The sequence below is a fragment of the Gymnodraco acuticeps genome, unplaced genomic scaffold, assembly GCF_902827175.1.
Source record: "Gymnodraco acuticeps unplaced genomic scaffold, fGymAcu1.1, whole genome shotgun sequence".
NCBI classification, from domain to species: domain Eukaryota; kingdom Metazoa; phylum Chordata; class Actinopteri; order Perciformes; family Bathydraconidae; genus Gymnodraco; species Gymnodraco acuticeps.
This window is the reverse complement of record NW_022992079.1, coordinates 76042-96446: the sequence shown is the minus strand read 5'-3', so window position 1 is coordinate 96446 and position 20405 is coordinate 76042. Positions and strand designations below refer to the sequence as shown.

At 40.4% G+C, this 20405-nt stretch overlaps 1 protein-coding gene across 6 annotated transcripts in view; it reads right to left on the bottom strand.

The window, feature by feature from the left end:
• The window catches only part of LOC117537192 (plasma membrane calcium-transporting ATPase 1-like), a 141998-nt gene that overhangs the window by 64923 nt on the left and 56670 nt on the right, over positions 1-20405 (bottom strand). For 5 of the 6 annotated variants that reach the window (XM_034202346.1, XM_034202341.1, XM_034202344.1 and 2 more), the window contains exon 2: positions 7063-7490. In XM_034202346.1, coding sequence (XP_034058237.1) covers positions 7063-7258 — 196 coding nt within the window. In that variant the 5' untranslated portion in view covers positions 7259-7490. Of the gene's footprint in view, positions 1-7062; positions 7491-17215; positions 17240-20405 lie in introns of those variants that run through there. The other variant, XM_034202342.1, reaches the window with a different exon arrangement.

The following is a 20405-nucleotide window of genomic DNA, read 5'->3' as shown; positions in this document are numbered from 1 at the left end:
TTGCGGTGTGTTCCAGTTTAACTTTTTGGCCAAGAGAGACGTTAGGCAACAAAGCAATCGGGTCCGTCGGGACGTGTTCTCTGGTGACTGCTTGGTGTGTCAGGGCCCTGACACACCAAGCAGTCACCAGAGAACTCGCCGACGCTTACGCCGACTGTTGCGTCGGCGTGTTCTCCTGCGTCTTGGCCATGTGTCGCACTGGAACACACCGCAAAGACTTCAGCTGAGCACGTACGAACTGCGCATGCGTGAGTGGCAATAACTCTCCTTACCAGCAGGCGGCGGTAGTGTGTATTCGTCATTCAAAAGAGGCAACAACCGGAAGACAGAGAAGAAGAACAGACTACGTGATATAAACAAACAACAAATAGCGTGTGCGTTCCATTTTCACTCTCGTCCATCGAAAACATGTTTCGTGCGGTACTGGAGCTATCAGCCATTGGAGTGTTGCTTGTGGAAGACATTCTCAAGCAACCGTTTCGCTTCTCATGCACTGATTCGATAGCTGAACAGCCAATCAGAGTGATTTCTTTGTCCGATTGCCTGTGGCCGACGCACGGCCGATTCAACATGTTGAATCGGCTGTGCATCGGCCATGAAAGGCCAAATAAGGCGTGTCACGGCCGACACCAAATTGAGTTTGGGCGACTGGGCACGCTTCGTCGTCCGACTAACGAAAACGGCCGATTTCGGCCTGGTGTGTCCGGGCCTTTAAACATGCATGAGAGCTTCTGCAAATGCTCACAGCAGGGGTGAACTGTAGCTATAGATTAACTCAAGTGCTGTACTTAAGTACACATTGGAAGTACTTTTACTTACCTTGAGTATTTTTACTTAATTATCTTATATATTTATATTTTTACTCCACTGAAGATATTTGATTGCTTTTGTTACTAGCCATTGCCCATTTCAAAGATCTATATATATTTTTTTTAATTAAACAAAGTATCATACATAACTATACGTTAAACTACCGAATAGTTAATAAAGTAATTCTCTACTAAGTGCAACATCAAAGTGATGAACACATGAATGCATCACTAATTACAATCCAATAATTCAATATATATGAATCTGAAACGGCCATTCTGCGTAATTAGTACTTTCAGTTTTCGTACTCCCAAGTATATTTGAATGCTGTTACTCTTTTACTGGAGAACATTTTGAATGCTGGACTTGTATTTTTACACTGTAGTATGATAGTAGTACAATATATGAGTGCTATTCCACCTTTGATTTACAGGCACAACGTTTTGTGAGGGTAGTTCATGCACAATATTTATTTACATTTAACATTTTTAAATGGGAAAACCACAGGGGGGCTTATATAGTGATACAGCCAAAGGAAATGCAGTGCAACGGCTGCGACTGAAGGCATCTAAAAACCACTATTCTTTTGCAGTTTATGTCAGTAGTTCATTTTTAATGATCTGCTGAGAGCGAGCTGTTTGATGAAGAGCAGCAAATGAGTGTTTTTGGAGAGGTACACCTCTAACGCATCATCAGAGTAAACAACTATTTTTATCCTGCTGTGCACAGCATGGACTCATCAGGCTAATTAAAGGCCAATGACCAATTATTGACTTTTTATTTATTTAATAAAACAACATGAAGCGAGGAATCCTCTCAGCCCAAGTTTGTTTGGCTGTACTTTAAACAGATTGTCATGGAAATGGTAACATTTAAATTACGTAATTTTAATTACTCATGAGACCCTGGATCATCACATCACTTAACTAAAATGTTATGGCACATTATCGATTAGATACCTTGCTTGTGTTAGGTGCAACTAATTCAGGGATGTGTTTTTACTTCTGTATAAAGCTTAATGTGAACAACTGTAGGGGGCTCACTATTCAGAAGAGAAAACATTCAATGCATTAATAATATAGATACAAAAACATGTGCATTGTCCAAAAAAGTACATAAGCAACAAAAAAAAAACATGCTTGCGTCAACTTATTGACAGTTTCTTCTATTATGATTGATGAATATGGGTTACTGTTAACTGTGTGACATTGTGTGTTTTGAATATTTACGTATTTTGTTTTCTAGGCTATGCACTTTCAATGCGCCATATTTTACCGACCCACCACACTGACCCGGATTTCACTCACTAAAAATCCCTTATGTGTTTCATATGTCCACTCCACTTTTCAACACAAATTGTTACCTTTGGATACATGTTTGATTTTAAAATCTTTTAACTGTATCACCCAATTTCGATCCGGGATAGTCGAAGTATTCTGATCTCTGATGATCACATGCGAGCTCTGTAGCTGTTACCTTTTATCCAACATGGACAAGCGGTCATGATGGTGCTTTGTTTGAAAGTCTTGAGGCCAATCTGGAGGACCACTGAGCTAAAGACTGGTAAAAACTATTGGAAGCTCGACAAAAACACCTCAGTAAGTGGTTTTGCTGTGACCATCATCTGTTAGAGGCTATTTACATTTTCCCATCTACTCTCTGACCACACACTTTCATCTCAAATCTTTCCCATAAGCCCCGACCCAACCTCATGGCTGTTTTTCTAGGTCATCACACAACCAACTCCACAGCTAATTTGAATTTATATGTATCGATTCATTTATTCATTTGTTTATTCATGTATGTTTTATTTAGTTTGTATTTCATTGTTAAATACTGCGGAGTAATGTTGTTGGGCTGGACTGACTGCCAGTGGAAGAACAAACCACTGAGCACTCTTACGACTACCACTTGGTCACTCAGTTTAAGTAAAGTAAAGTAAGGCACAACTGTTGTGTATGGTATTGTATTACTGGAACAGAGAGACATTTCCATTTTATGCAAATCTAATGAACAATAAAGTAATCTAAAATCTGATAAATATTGGCTTAAGATTGTTCTGTCAAATCAGAACTACAATCTGGCCCGATATATACAGTGATAGCTAAAGCTGTGTGATAATATTGGCCTTTGGGTGTATATATCTGTAGTACAATTAAAATAAATCTTGCGGTACATATACTGTGATAAAAAGATTGTAACGATACGAGCCACTGCATCCCACTGCTGACATCCTGCTCTCCACTCAGTGCCACAAAGTGAATCAAAGACTGCAACAATTACCCTGGAGATACAATTAATTAAAGCGGACACAGTGTTATAATCTACGACGCATTAAAACTAAACTGAAAATCAGTTCTTACACTGGAACAACCATAGGGCATGACACAGAAACCTAAATATAGATTTAAAGGGCCCATTCCTGTGATTTCACACGTCAAAGTCAATTAACAAGTCAGGGTTAGTTCTATAGTGAAAACAAAGGGTGGAAGGACTTCAGTCACTGTGGAGAAAGAAACTAACCCTCCAGGAATTTCCATTTATTTTCTCTAGCTCTGTGAATTAATATATGGGTGCCTCAATGATTTTGTCTTTTTGAATTCAGTTTTCACGTGAACTCTCTAAGGCAGGGGTTTTCAAAGTGTGGGAAGGTGAGCCTCCCCTCAGAGAACATAAGAACAGCCGTGCACCCTCCTCCCAATTATTATTGCTATTATTATTATTATTATTGTTGTTGTTGCTATAATGCAGGGGTATTCAATTGCATGTCAAAGAGGTCCAGTAAGAGAACATTTCATTAAATGCTCTGTTTTCGCTGTCTACCTTTCTCTTTTTTGAGCACGCCATTTGAAATGACTCACTGACTGCACCGATTTGATTGGCTGAGAAGCGTCACCTCCTTAAAATATTAAACAATAACTTTTGTTTTAAACATTTTTAACATCGTGGATAAATCCTTATATGCTCCCACACACTGAACCTCAACTTTGCCTCCTTATTACACTCACCTCTACTTTAGTGGGAATAATGAGTCTGCGTCTTTGATGCGCACAGGCGGATGATGCGGGGATCAGAGTCCTGCATCGGGTCGGGTACCCGACGGGTGACCCGCAACAAAAGTGATTCGCGGGTGGTATCTTTAAAAAAAAAAAAAGATCCGGGTTCGGTTCTGGGTAAAACAAAGAAGATGCGGGTCAGGTCGCGGGTGTTGCATAATAAATATATTTAAATAATAATAATTAAATGTAATGTTTAAACATTCCTCAGACCTCTCCCCGCGGGACCGCGCATACAGTAACATTTGCACCGCATCAATCTGCTGCTGAGCGCGCCACATTCGAAATGGCTGAGGTGAAGCTCTCTAGCGGAGAATACAGCATTGTAAATAACTCTTCCTCAAGAGCGAAATCCAACGTCTGGGAGGCTTTTGGTTCCTAGATGGAGAAAAGAACCAACATCCCACGTGTTTTTGGGAATAATTGCATGTTTTCACTGCTCGTAGGATATGCGGGTTCGGGTCGGTTTGCGGATCTTGTGCCGACGGGTCGGGTCGGTTTGCGGAACTAATTGGCAATATGTGCGGGTGGCGGGGCGGGTTCGTTGGGCTATTGCACGTTGCGGGTACGTGGCGGGAGCAGGTGAAGGGAATGAGCACTTTTACAGCCTTTTGTCTCCACAGACAGCTAAAAGTGTGCAAGTGACACTTTAGTCATCGTTATTTTTTTCTCACGCTGTCCCTCCCCTGAAGCTCTCTGGCGCCCCCCCAGGGAGGCGTGCCTCACACTTTGAAAAGTTGCGATCAGAATCAATGTCCGACGTGTTTTGGACGTAATATGGTTTTTGTTTACATTAGCAAGCATCGCTAACACTAACACTCAGAGCTAATCAGTCCTGGAGAGCAGCACATGTGTGAACAAGCAGGAAATAAAAAGAAACTCACCTTGTGGTAAACCGGCAAGAGAGAAAGCCTTTGAGCTCCATAATGTTTCAGAAATAATCCTTGATGTGGTTTTGGCGTTTCATCACCGCAGCATTTATTATAAGCTCTGCCCCCTGTTTTTATTATTTTATTTTTATTTTTAAAGCTTTATACCCCGAATCAGCACTTTAGTAACAGGAAGTGAAATAGAGGGATATGAGGCATGGCTAGAATGGGTGATCTGTTTGGTATTTTGAGCAAAACACTTCATAGACACGTTTTTAATACATTTGTATCTATTTGAGACATATGCTATTGCCTAAATATTGCATGATAGGTGACCTTTAATGTTCAAAAAGCTTGGTTAGTCTGTGGGAGAAATGTTAGCCTTGGCAGACCATTTACATGCACAGAAACCTATATAACACACTACAGGAAAGGGAAAACAAAACAAAAAAGCTAAATAAAGCCCCTTTAACAAAATAACTGAAAATTATTCTTATGACGTATGGATACAAAAAGACAGCAGGTGGATTAAAACGTTTATCCTGTATCACCTCAGTTAACAGTAACAATCATGGTGTTTGCCCTCAACATTACATTTAGGTTTCCCCTTGTTCCCCCCTCTTCTTCCTCTCTGCAGTGAAAATATAATTACAGTTTCTTCATTAAAGTGAGTAATATCTTGCGTGGAGGACGCGACTACAGCTGTCCTCTGATTACCAAATGGAACAGAGCAATGATCTATGGAGCCATTAGGGGAACAGGCTGGAACTAATTTCAATCCTGGAATGGATGGACATGGAGACACACACACACACACACACACACACACACACACACACACACACACACACACACACACACACACACACACACACACACACACACACACACACACACACACACACACACACACACACACACACACACACACACACACACACACACACACACACACACACACACACACACACACACACACACACACACACACACACACACACACACACACACACACACACACACACACACACACACACACACACACACACACACACACACACACACACACACAGAGATGAGGTGAAATAAGAAAGAGCAGCGTGTCAGCCATTTTCTGGCGTCACATGAAGCTCTGACTGAAATCCAAGCTGATCATCAATAAACACAAATGCAGAGTGTGCTCATGCATTGTGTGTTTGTTTGTAATATTATCATTGTTTAATGGCACACACTGTCAGCTCCTAAAATGTGTGTGTGTTTTTTTTTTAAATGTCAATGCTATTTATTAAATCAAACAACTATTCAAATATTGAACAGCTTGCCTTGTTGTTAAAAATGTGCTTTAAATAAACTTGCCTAGCTTTAAATGTAGGAAAGGAAAAATAAATCACAAATTGGGATCAATAAAGTAAATCTTATCTTCTCTTATCTTAAAGTAATACACACAAAATGCATTTCCTGTACTATACCTTAGTACACTTTTTATGTACTTATACTCGAATATTCACATTTATAGAATTGTATACTTCCATCACAGTATAATTCATAATTTTCCTTCACTATATTTATCTGACAGCTTCAGAAACTAATTTCTTTGCAGATTAGGATTAATACGAACTATATTAAACAAACACATTGCTCATTCATACTTTGGTATTTAAGTAAAATAAGCAACAACACAGTGTAGAAATACAGATCTTTGTAAAAGATCATTGATTGTAAAATAGTTTAGGGGTGTGTTGAGACAGAAGAGTTTGTCATGCCATTATCGTATGTTACACTCTGTACAAGGACGAAGGACTTTCTTTGCTTTGTTGACAAATCAACGTGACAACCGAACCGTGATTCAATGGCATGAGATTCAAATGGGCAGCTCTCCTATTGACGATTCAAATCATTGACTTTACTATCAATAAATATCTTGATTAAATTAAGTATGAATCAAAACAGTGATTTCCAAGCCTTGGGAGTGGACCTGTAGCAGGCCATTAATCATTGAATACTGATACTAGAGCAATACCATTATGTAAAAGGAGGTCAATGGCTATTCATCTCGAAGTGTTGGGACTTTGCTTTTTATCATCGCTACCTGTCACACTCACAAGGAAAATGCTCTTGAAGTAAAGTAGGCAAAATCATCAGTCAGTCAGCCCCCTCTTAATAGAAAGTAAAAATAGTTTGAGCTTTATTGTAGGAAAAACGAGTGTGAGTTTTATCAAATCGTTTGATCTTTATGTTGTGACTAAAACTAAATCGAAGTAGAATCTAGGAAATGTTTCCTGGTGATGTGGACTGAGTGTGGGTATGGTGTGTTTCATGCGTCTCACCTTCGATGGCGGATGTCTTCAGACGGCGGCAGAGGCCCTGCACGTCTCCATGCGTGTCCTGGATCTTGCTGACACCCTCGGCGCTCCGCAGCTCCATCAGCTCCCTCAGGTCCATCACCGTCACCCCAAAGTCCCCGTCATGGTTGCCCTCTGCAACCGAATTCCCCGGAGGGTGCTCCGCCGTGTTGTTGGCCATATTGGTCCTCTTCACAGCAGCGTTTGTGTTTTTTTGTAGTTTTGTTCCTTTTGAGTGTCTTTTTTTAAAGCGTTCTAAATGTCAGACTGGGTCGTCAGTTCCCAGGTATTGTGGGTAGTGTAGTTTTCACAGGAGGCAGGTGGAGATGAAAGTTGACGTTAACTCCTGACCCGGTTGTGCATGCTCCTCTCGGGTTACCACGGAAACAAGGGAGTAAACATCGTTCTTGACGCTGCAGAGGAAACAGAAAGACATGGTTTTATAAACCAGATCCAGACAGGAAACAGTCCCAACATCATCATCAGCAGACAGACAGATCAGTTTGGTTTTTACTAATTAATAGCGCAGAGGCCAATTACAGCCAATTAGAGGAGAGTTTCTCATCGCAGATTATTAAAGGAGTCCGCTAAATCACTGACGTCGTTAAGATATAAACTGATTATTGCCGTGCTGCTCCTTTGAGATACCGTCTGCTCTGAGGTTTGTTGACTCTGACGTAGAAAGAACAATATTTTATTCAGGGCATTACCGAAAAAACCCAGAAACAAAACACTTTTATTCAACCTTTTAAATTCAAGCTTTTAATACTCCCATTACCACTTTTATCAAAAGTTTTAATTTTTTTTGAAGGACACATTTTTGCAAAGAAAAGACAAATAATATAAAACAATTGACAACCTAATGTACGCAACAAATACACCTGCTGGACAGTTCTGAATCCCAAACTCAGTAAATATAATGTCACGTTTATGTATGTATTTTATATATTTTTTACTGCTTATTGTTTCAGGGACAAAGCACAATTAAAAGTTTAATGGGAGTTAGTTAGGGCTGCAACGGTACATGTGTGTACCGAAGTGTACCGAACGAATATAACGTTAAACATAAAAAATTGAGAATGTGAACAACCTTTTGGAAGTAATCTCAGGTGCTGCGTCGCAGCATTCAGAGTAATTTGCTCACATTGGGTTCAACGCGTCATAGAGCGACCAAGTCATTTCATTGGACGAGAGGCATACTAGAGAGCTGGTCACAGGGATGCGTTCAGCAAAAAAAAGCACTTAAGGATACATTTTTTGTGACTCTAGCCATCTTATTTAATTCCTAGTTTTTTCATCGACCCTTTTTGTAACATAGTGTGCATCTAATTTGCATTTGTTGTCTCTTTGCAGATAGACAGTAAACAACCACAGAACCATGAAACGCACAAAACATAAAGGTCCTTTAAAGCGTTTTTTCTGTAAAGCGGGTTGAACACATTTTAAATAAAAAAGGTTGAAGAACGGAAGTGGAAACTCATGACTGGAAGTCTGTGAATTCAAATCAATTACAGTGATCAGATGACAACTAGTTGCTAGAATGAAACCTATGAACGCGTACAGTAACAAGGAAATTGTATTCATTTGTCCTGATAATGAACAAACTGCGAGTCAGAGAGCCAATCAACATCAAGCAGAGGCAATATATGAATGAAAGGGGGATTCCAGTGGGTCAGTGTGTGTGTGAGAGAGATAAAGTGTGTGTGGCCAAAGTGTGACATTCCAACCCATCAGCACGGATTATGTTAGTACACATCAAAGGCTGTCCTCCATTTCTCACTGTTTACACACACACACACACACACACACACACACACACACACACACACACACACACACACACACACACACACACACACACACACACACACACACACACACACACACACACACACACACACACACACACACACACACACACACACACACACACACACACACACACACACACACACACACACACACACACACACACACACACACACAGTGTTAGTTTGTGGTCATAATGAGAGCCAATAAAGTGGAAAACATTGAATACGTAACATGGCTGGTTTCTTTTTTTAAGCATTTAAAGGGACAGTGACACCAACATCTGAAATATGTCTCCCCGTTAGATGTAGTACTAGTAATCAATTTAGATTATTTTTTTGGTTGAACTAGCAGATTGGTAGAGATATCCTCCCTACAGATGTCTGTCTTATCTTAAGTATAATGGAACCAGATGGCAATGACGAAGGACATTATTAATATCCACATTAAACTGCTCCAAACAAGATCTGTAGATTATAAGTAGCCGGGTCATGACTTCTGGAAAGAGACATTGCTATGTAAATGTATTCTTCATCCCAACCCAAGTGGAGTGCCATCTAGTTCGATTATATTAGAGAGAAGGCAGAAATCTCTGTGGAAAACATCTCCAACACTCGGAAACTCAAATCAAAACAATCTAGATTGATAAAACGCAGTACAGGATTAAGTAACTCTGTTGTCCATTCCTATAATGTGGTATTAATTTCCTCTGAAACCTGGCACTCAAATGATTAATTCACAGATATTGACACTTGTGGAAATACAGGCAAGCAACTTAAAAAGGATATATTATTAATCAGAAATCATATCCTAGGACCATGGATGTACTGTAAGGGAAACTTCTGTAGCAATGGAGAGTCAGGACTCAGAGACACGAGGAGAGTTGGAACTTTGATGTCAAACACTGATGGTTTATTTGGAGCTTCGGCCGGAGAATTCACATCACAAGTCCAAGAGCCAGAGGTTCTGACTTCACGGTAGAGTTGCAACGTCAAATCTGAAGAACTCTACCCCAGACCCATGTATTTAGCTAGTTCAGAGAGAATAATCAACATCCTGCATAACAAGATATAATCATAACTAGGGATGCACGATATTGGTTTTTTGAAACCGATACCGATAACTTCCTGCTTCTCAAGACTGATACCGATAACCGATAATAATATAATATATATATATTAAATGTACCTGTAGTTTTTGCACACCTGGTGGTAAAAAAAAGACTAGTAGTGAGCAAATGACATGAGCATTACTACTACGAACAAAACAAAGCCAAGAACAGTTTTGACTCTCGTCAAGCGCTATGATGAAGTTAGAGATCGTTTTAGCCCTGGGGTCGTCTCTGGCAAACTTCTTGCCTTTTTCAAAGGCCTCGTCGATAGGTAAAAGCCCCGGTGCCTTTGCAGCTGGCTTTGGATTCGCCGCTAGTTTAGCAGCGCAGGCGTCTTCGTACGCTTTTAACACACCATCGTAGCGATGGCGATGTTTCAGGTGACTAATCAGGTTGGAAGTATTATAGCTCGTTGCCTTTTTCCCTCCTCGTGGAACTTCTGCATTTGTTAATACAAATAGCAAGCGAACTATCTAACTCTGAAACTTTGAAATAGTCTCATACTACCGGCGACATGTTTGTTTACTGTCCTGACTTCACGGCCGCACACCATTTACGTCACAGCCAGGCATGAGTTAGGGAGCGCTGGATTTGTGAAGAACTCCCCTCTTCCTAAACCACTAATACCACAGTACTGGCAAAACGGGAGGAGCCGAGTGAAAAACAAGCGCCCCTCATCCCAATCCACCCACACCGCAGTATTTTTTTCTTTTTTTTTTACCCAAAAAATATATTGTATATTATCGGGGCTATTAATACTGTTATCGGGTTTATCGGGATGACGTCATAATAATTATCGGGCCGATAATTATCGTGCACCACTAATCATAACACCTCTATCAGCTGACGCCAACAGGCAGGAACAGGGAGACAAAACACTGAGAGCACAGCAGCCAAGGTTACAGGTGCGTGTGCTCAGTCAGGACAGTTTGAACTGATAAACTGGGTCAAAGTTATGGACCGTGGAAAATATTTCTCCAACATGTACAAAGACACAGGACACCGCATTGGAGGCAGGCCCCGTTCAATCCTATGGAAGTTGTCCACTGGCACTTAAAGCCAAAAGGCCTTAACTTTTGAGAACAAGAAAAATCCAGCGATCTTCTTCAGCCAGAGCAAGCAGAAATGTGACTATGGATTTGGCTATTAGCACACTTTTAGGACATAATCACTTGGATTATCACCAAATAACATAAATTATCAACCAAAAATAATTGTGAGTGATTTACAGACTGTGAGGGAATATTTCTGTCTTTACTCCTAGATATTTAACCTTTTGCCCTTTGACGTTTATGACCAACCCTGGCTCTGTTATCTCCCGTAAGGAATGTGCTAATGCAGTCATATGTTGATATTTCTCAGTCTATGACCAGTCAACTCTGGGTTGACCGGCTTCAAGGCCATTAAGGGTCAGACGCAAGTGATTCAGTGGGCCCAGCTGTTGAGATTATCTGCCCCAATATGTTGATTAACTCTCTGTAAACTAGCTAAAAGGTCTATCGAGAGAGAGGCTGGGCAGAATTGATGTGGCAACCCACCCGTGCAGTCAGAACCTCTGGCTGCTATGACTTGTGATGTGAAATTCTCCGGCCGATACTTGTAATAAAACACCAGTGTTTGACATCAAAGCTCCAACTCTCCTCGTGTCTCTCTGAGTACTGACTCTCCATTGCTGCAGAAGTTTCCCTTACACAGACTTGTAATGTAAGTGAATGTATTTTTGGGCCCTATGGAATCCTTTAACTGGCACAGGAAATTGTAATTCCAACAGTTTGGCCACTCTGAGAATTGTCAGCTCTTCCTGGAGGCTTGTCTTGGACATGTAAGTGCACACTATTGCATACCTGACTAGCCTAATTTGTACAGCGGGGGCACTGTACGAGACTTTGCAGAGGGCACCAAAACATCCGGGGCCGTCACTTTAATCACTGCTGGGTTTTGTTGGTTTGTTCCACTGTTTCCGTTTCAGAGGCTCCGTGTGTCTGGGGGACAGTCTGCTATATCTCCCTCAGGAACTAAACCCCGGAACTAAATCAGGAACTACAGTCAGGACTCATTAACTTTTCATTAAATAGACTTGATAAACAAGACATAAACGCAGGAACTGAATGTCCATTCAGCACATTTGTGTTTGCTTTTTCAGTGATAATCAGGTAAATTCAGGAGAGGATCATTTAGTGTCAGTTTTTCCATAACAGCAGAGTTATTGTTTCTTTATTAATTTATGATTGTTTTCTGTCAAAGACCCTAAACAGGGTTCTGGTGATTTGAAAAATAGCCATGAAGAGCCAACTTCGGCAGAGAGTTCAGGATGAAATCAGGAGATAATGGTGAGTTTAATGTCCATCCAAAATCAGCATTTAAAAATATATATTCTGTAAGGCACCTAGGTTCAAATTAAAGCATATTTTCATATATATCTGACACAATGATAGCTTAAAGATTCAGTTTTTTGTTTTAAACTGTCTTTTATATTTGTTGTTGTTATGATTGTGTGTGTGTTATCTTTTACAGAGCAGGACAACAAATGGCGTCTCTGTGTTCACTAATTATGTTCATTGGCCAGAAGTGGATTCATTACTATGACAGAAATACATTACCCACAGACATCACCACGTTAATGTTTGTTGTAAGTTATTATATACTAGATGAGGCAAGAAAGCTTTCAAACAAAAACATATCAGAAGAATAACATGTTTGAGATTTAAAACATTTGATAACATTTAAAAAAGGACGATAGATAATAGAGTAAAACAGTTTTGGAGTTACGTCACAGTAAGAAGTTGTAGTCGACCTACTGAAGCGAGGCTACTGTATGGGTGATCAGTCGTAACGTAAAGTGAGAGGAAATGCATTATACATGACTGAAAATGACATGACCTGACTTAACATCGTTGCTCCGGGGTCAGCACTAAACCCTGGCTGTGGTCATGTTGATGGTAACGTGGAGACGGGTGAGTGGTGCTAGTAGCTTGTAAGAGCTGAGGAGAACTATGCTGAGGTCCATTGCTATGAATGTTTTTAACGTTCTGTCTTCTTCCTTATTAATACCTGACAGAAAGCACTTTAAGATGTTGATATGGAGTGGATCATATACTCTGAGCAGTAACATTTAATCCATGTCCTCTGCTTAATGAAGTAAGTATATGAGTGTGCCAGATTGGCTGGTTCTTAAACAGCTATTACCACCCAACACACGTCAGAATATTAATATATATATAAATATATAGGAAAAATATTGTAACAATCTTCAATCTCTGTTGAGCTTTAAACAAGCAGCTCACTATCACATTTTAAAGAGGCTCTATTCTACTTTTTGGGCTTTTCCCTTTCCTGTAATGTGTTATATAGGTTTAAGTGCATGTAAATGGTCTGTAAAGGCTAACATCCCTGTGTTCCCTCCAGAGGGAGTTCCTCTCCCACACACTCCCCCACCTGCCTAACAACACCTCCATTGGACTCCTTTGTTTACTTCTGTAACATGGTGACATCACTATGTAACACTCCTGCTTATATTGGCTAGCGCTCCAACACACATTGTACGTGATAGGCTAAGGGACGGGACATCTCTAAGCAGTTGACCTATTACAAGAGTGCTGGCCAGCTAACCAATCAGAGCAGACTGGGCTCTGGTTTCAGACAGAGGGTGAAAAGAGATGCAGCAGCACAGGCAGGATGACAAAAATAAAGAGCTTTTTGAACTTTAAAGCATGGAGACATGTCACAGTAGAGACACAACATACAAATATGAAAATAAGCATTTTCGGGCCCCTTTAAGGTCTGGTATATTTTATTGTTTGTTTATTTTTTATGGCCTTGCTTGCTTCTGAAGCACTTTGTCACCTTGCTGATAAAGCTGATATAATTAATGATAAATACATTATGAACTAATAAACTAACCTTTGTGTTACTGTTTATTTTAATGTTTTTAATGGTGTATTGTATGTACTTTTACTGTACTTGGGAGAAGTGAAAGACACATTTCTACTAAGTTGGACAATAATATTATATATCTAACCTTTATGCAATAGTTGTATGTCATTGTTTAATAGTAATATGACCATTCACCGTGATATTTATGGACTGCAATAATCGCAATATTAAAATCTTATACCTACTGTGAGAAGTGTAGAAGAAGAAGTTGGGAGGATTATGAAAGAAAGAACGACACAAGTTGCATGTATTGGGTGGAGTATTACAACATAATCCCCACACACACTTAGTTTCTTAACCACCACACCCACTTTAGTCCAAAGGTTAGCATTCCTAGCTTTAGACCTTGATGACACACACACACACACACACACACACACACACACACACACACACACACACACACACACACACACACACACACACACACACACACACACACACACACACACACACACACACACACACACACACACACACACACACACACACACACACACACACACACACACACACCACACACACACACACACACACACACACACACACACACACACACACACACACACACCTCAATGGCTGTTATGCTTTAACGAGCAAATGTTTGATTAACGCAGAATAATGAGAACACACGCACACACACACACTGATAACATGCTACACTGACTCTGCCAGTTACAAAGCACTTTGCTTGACACGTAGCGTTAGAAGAAGATATAATGCATGTTCAATAGAGAAAGAGGGGAAATTATTTGTAAAGGCACTCGTTTTCCATCTCTAAATTATTTTGCTGTAAACCTGGGTTTGTAATCCTGTAAACACTAGCGTTGATGGTGCTGTCATCCAGCTGCATTACAGTCACTTAGATAAAGGACACATTTTTCAAATGAGAGTTAACTCAGTCAGGCTAACATGCTGTTAAATAATTACCTATTTAAAAGACATTACTTAAAATGTTCAAAACCTTTATTTATCCAGGTAAAATGTTCATGTTGGAAGCTGAGTTAACTAAACAAATAGTTTAGATGTTATGCCGTTCAAAACTGGATTTTAATATAGGTAAAATGCTATGTCAATTAAAAAAAAAACTTCAATCCTAGATCAAAATATATATGTTAAAATGTATATATGGGATTTTATTGTAATATTAAAAGGGGCTTTATTATGCACATTTCCAGGTTGACATTTGCATGTTGTGCCTCTACTGTGACATGCTTAAATGTTTAAAAACTGCTTTATTTTTCTCATACTGCCTGTGCTGCAGCACCTCTTCTAACCTTAGCAGACCATTTACATGCACAAAAAAACCTATATAACCCACTACAGGAAAGGGAAAACCGCCAAAAGCATACAAGGGCACCTTTAAATCTCTGTTTGAGATGTGTCTGTCTCTATCAATTAAGGCCCTGATTTTCAAATGTGTGTTCAAATATATATTTTTTAATAAAAAAAAAAACATCATTACTAATTGGAATCTCACTAGTGAAGAACTGAGGAAGAACAACAATTCTGGATGTCATTGTGTTCAACACTGCAGTTAATCATAAGTTAAATCCTAAATATAAAAAAAGATGAAATGATGGTTAAAGGGTCTCGTAAATACTGTCTGCAGGGATGGTAATGTTATGTTCAATGTCTGTTTGATTATTTATTTTCTTAAATAGTTTACGAAATAGACAATAAAGTATTATCGTATCATCAAGTTGGAGCCACATCATCAGCACCATTTTGTCAGAGATACCTTAAAGAAAGCCTTAATGAGAAACTGTTCAGAGTTACATAAGCCAGACAGGAAGTGATGCCATGTTTTTAGCTGCCTCTATATATAGATGGGGCATCTGTGCCATAAGGCGAGCAGAGTTTCAGTGTATGCGTCTGAGTGCCTGAGAGCCAGTGTGTCTGTTCTTTGTCCGTTTTATCTGTTTGTTATTGACTCCAGATGAAATTATGCTGTAGCCACCATGTTGCCAGCCACTCGATTGTGTGTCTGTGTGTGTGGGGGATACAAGAGCCCATCCAATGAGTGTGTGTGGTGTGCAGAAAATGGCCAATAAAAAAGGCCGAGCGGAACAGATTTATTTTCAACATCATTTGTGTTGTGTGGTTTAAACATTTCACATTTTGTTTTACAACAAAACCCACAGCCGCCCCGTCTCATGCTGTGATCATATCATGTAGAAATGGAAAGATCCCCATGTTTATGAGTTGTGGATGTTTATTGTCATTGGATTTTCCTTCTATGCTGCAACATAAAAACGCTGAGCAGAGGCTGGCGGTAAAGTCGAAGGAGAAGAAGATATTACATTTAAGTGTTTTGGTGTTTCACTTACGATATAAATCTTTTGAAAAACACCTTTAAATAGATCGGAGAAAGGCACGTAATGAATAATCCGCCTTAGTAAGGAAATGATGTGTGTTTTGTGCAGGGTTTGCTTTCCAGGATTACATTTGGTTAAACTAAACCAAGAAGCAGAGTGACTCACACTTGCCACCATCACATCCATCATGTTGTTAATATTAGGCAATCTGATGCATAAAGTATAAACACAGCAGCATTAGCTTCATAAAAACATTTAAAAAAGGGGTTTTGCTTTCATTAACAGTGCCAACATTCTCTCATGGACAGTATCAATCAGCTGTTATCACAATCCAATATTAAAAACTGATCCATCCAATAGCATCTTACAGTAGAGACCTAGGTCAATATCCCCCTCCAGTTATCATGTGACTGGAGCTCCACACTTCATAACAGCTGAGTCCGTTCCATTTTATGTGTTAATTTTAATAATTGGCAATCGGAGAGCAGTGTATTACAACTGAGGGTCGAAGGTTTTTCATATTTGGTTCAAACCATGGTTGCAGGATTTTGAGAAAAAAAAACTAATTGCGATTATTTCATCAAAGTGAAGAAGGGTGTGGAAAAAACCACAAAGACCAACCATCACAAGCAGATCTAAACATAAACAACAACGGAGGGGAAATTAATACTACTGTTTAGGGCTGCACGATTTGGGGAAATAATCTAATTGCGATTTTTCTGACAGATATTGCGATTCGATTTGCGATATTTGTTTTTAAGCGACCCAACGGAAGTTTATTGTAAAATGCGGCCATAACTCCGGCTAGGAAGGTCATATCAACGTGCTCCCGTCTCTAGCACCCCTGCAGCCCGAGCTACGAGTGAAAAAACTAAACTTACATGAAACTTCCGTTGGGTTGCTTTAAAGTCAAGCTTCAGTTTAAAATTCACCCTGTAATAGAAACATGTGATGGAGCATTACTAACCTGACTCAGATGCTTTGTTTCACCAAACCATCTAGGAAAGCTCCATTGGAAGCCATTTGGAAAAGTATTTCAAAAATACTTGGCAGGTGATTGGATCAATCTGTCTATCACCTTCTATCATGGGCCACTTCTGATTGGTTAACAATGACTGGTACATGTGGAGCACAGCACTTCTGATTGGTGTGGATGACTGACACACAAGAAGAACAAAAAAAAATCGCAGGCTTTGTGATTTGATGATTGCATCATTTAAAATCGCGATTTCGATTTAAAATCGATTAATCGTTCAGCCCTACAACTGTTTTGTAGAAGGGCGGACCGTCAGTTCTCCCTATGTGGTTCAGACTTCCCTGCATTCAGAGCCATATTATGTACTTTACCTTAAACAGAACCTTTTACGATGGAGAATATTCTGTATAACAGCAAGCAGACATCCAAAGCCACTGAAGAAAACAGTGCACCAAAAACCAAGCGACTGGGATATTCAACAATAAAATGGGCTTAGGGATGCATGGCCTTACAAACGTAACACCAGCGATTTTGACCAAACAATCAACTGACCGACCACCAGGTATCAGCACTATTCGGTTATCTGATAAAAAAAAAGAGCTGATCAGTTTGACATTTTATTTAGTAAAGTACGCGGGACCGCAGTTAATGTTGTAGGGTCACGGGTTCAGGCTGGTTGGGGTTGTAACTATGTGAGCTAGCGTTCAGGCTAACAATAGCATTCCACAGGGTTGTAAAACATACTGCCTCTTATCAAACACTCGACTGTCATTAATCACTGTCTTTACAATCAGCGTCCTACCTTCAGTGGTGTGTTCTATGTCATCATGCGGTTATAAAACAGGCACAAACAATCTTCCTAAACGAGGTCACTCCCTCCTCCTGCTTGGTTAAGACTTTATGAAATTCAATCAGATTTATCTACGAGGAGTTTAATTTCAATGGCCCTTTTCTAGTCCTTTTCATTTTGTGGTAACTATAACTTTTGAATATTGATCGGAAACAAAGATAATATTTTGTCTGCAGCTAGTGACATGTTCTTGTCTCAGACTCATTTTTTTCTTTTAAACATGAATGAGAAAAACCACGATCAGTTTCAGTTCATGAGAAGGTTTTGTTCTTCATTATCTTCCATCAGACCGTCCCCTTTTCAGCTGCTGTTCTCCTCCCTCCTCTTCCTCCTCTCTGCCTCTGCAGACACACCTGCTCTGCATACTAAAGCAGCAGCCTGCACCTCCCTCCTCACACACACACACACACACACACACACACACACACAACACACACACACACACACACACCCACACACACACACACACACACACACACACACACACACACACACACACACACACACACACACACACACACACACACAGCACACACACACACACACACACACACACACACACACACAACACCACAAACACACACACACCACACACACACACACACACACACACACACACACACACACACTATGCAAACTTGCTGCTGGCCGCACCTTCCCCATGGAGAGGAACTTTTTTCTTTCTTGTTGCACCCAGCAACAGATCTCACCCCCCCACATACACACACACACACACACACACACACACACACACCACACACACACACACACACACACACACACACCACACACACCAACACACACACACACACACACACACATAAATCCCAGTGAAACATTCAGTCACACAGTGACTACACAACACGACATTTCTTGCATGCAAGGCACGTCAAAACACACACACACACCGAGCGGTGAAGTGTGTTTTGGTCTAGACAAACGGTGTTGTGTGTGTGTGGAGAGAGAGAGAGAGAGAGAGAGAGAGAGAGAGAGAGAGAGAGAGAGAGAGAAAGTGTCGCAGCACGCCAGACAGAGTAACAAGAGAGCGAGAGGGGCCAGGAATGCAGGAGACCACACCCATATCTGCAGTCATGTGACTAGGGTGGAAAAAGGAAATCCCCACACTGCAGAGAGAGGCTGAGGTCTGGTCTGCCACACACACACACACACACACACACACACACACACACACACACCACGCACCACAACACACAACACACACCAACACACACCAACACACACACACACAGCACACACACAACACACACTATCCAAGCACACAGCACACACCACACACACACACACACACACACACACACACACACACACACACACCACACACACATCACGCACACACACACACACACACACACACACACACACCACATCACACACACACACACACACACACAACACACACACACACACACACACACACACACACAACACACACACACACACACACACACACACACACACATCACACACACAACACACACACACACACACACACACACACACACACACACACACACACACACACACACACACATACACACGAATGAGTCATCACAGGAAACAGTACTAGTGTGGACTCGCTGCCAGTTTCCGGTTTGTCTCTTTGTTAAATGTAACCTGCTCTCTTAGCCCCTTAACCCTCACTGGGCACGTAGTGCAGCTGTTTTTTCAAACTCCATCCAAACCCAGAGAACTTTATTAAAAAATAATAATATGGATGGCAAGGTTTACAACCCGCAAAATAAATTGGTCTGAATGTGTGGATCTGAATATTGGAATAGATACGTGTCTTGGAATGGCTCAATGAAACTAAGATGTCATATAATCTACTTCTAAGATCCAAGATCAGATCCGAAATAAAGATAACTTGTACAATCTAACAAATGAACCGTCTGTATGGGATTAAATGAGATTGATGTTGAATATGTTATGTACATGAAAAATGGGTGGGAGCGTGTGATCCACTTTGGATCAGGCGTGAGCTCATCTTGGTGATACATCAGAGACTCTTTGCATCCTGATTGGTTGATAACCTGAACATTACTGAACACTGAGGAGCTGCTGTTGATGTTTGTTCAGGGTTCAGCTGGTGTCAACAATAAATGTTTTGTCAAGCGCTCTCACTGGGATACACAATACTGATGATGAGTGATGAAAGTGAGAGTGGTGTGAATTATTAAATCTCTCCACCTGATGTCTGCAAACATGAACTGAAGGTTACAAATATATACAAATACTCATCTGAGTGCTTACACAAAAGCAAATATGAGCAGAGATTTGTACATTAGGTATTAAGGTTTGAGCTTAAAGACC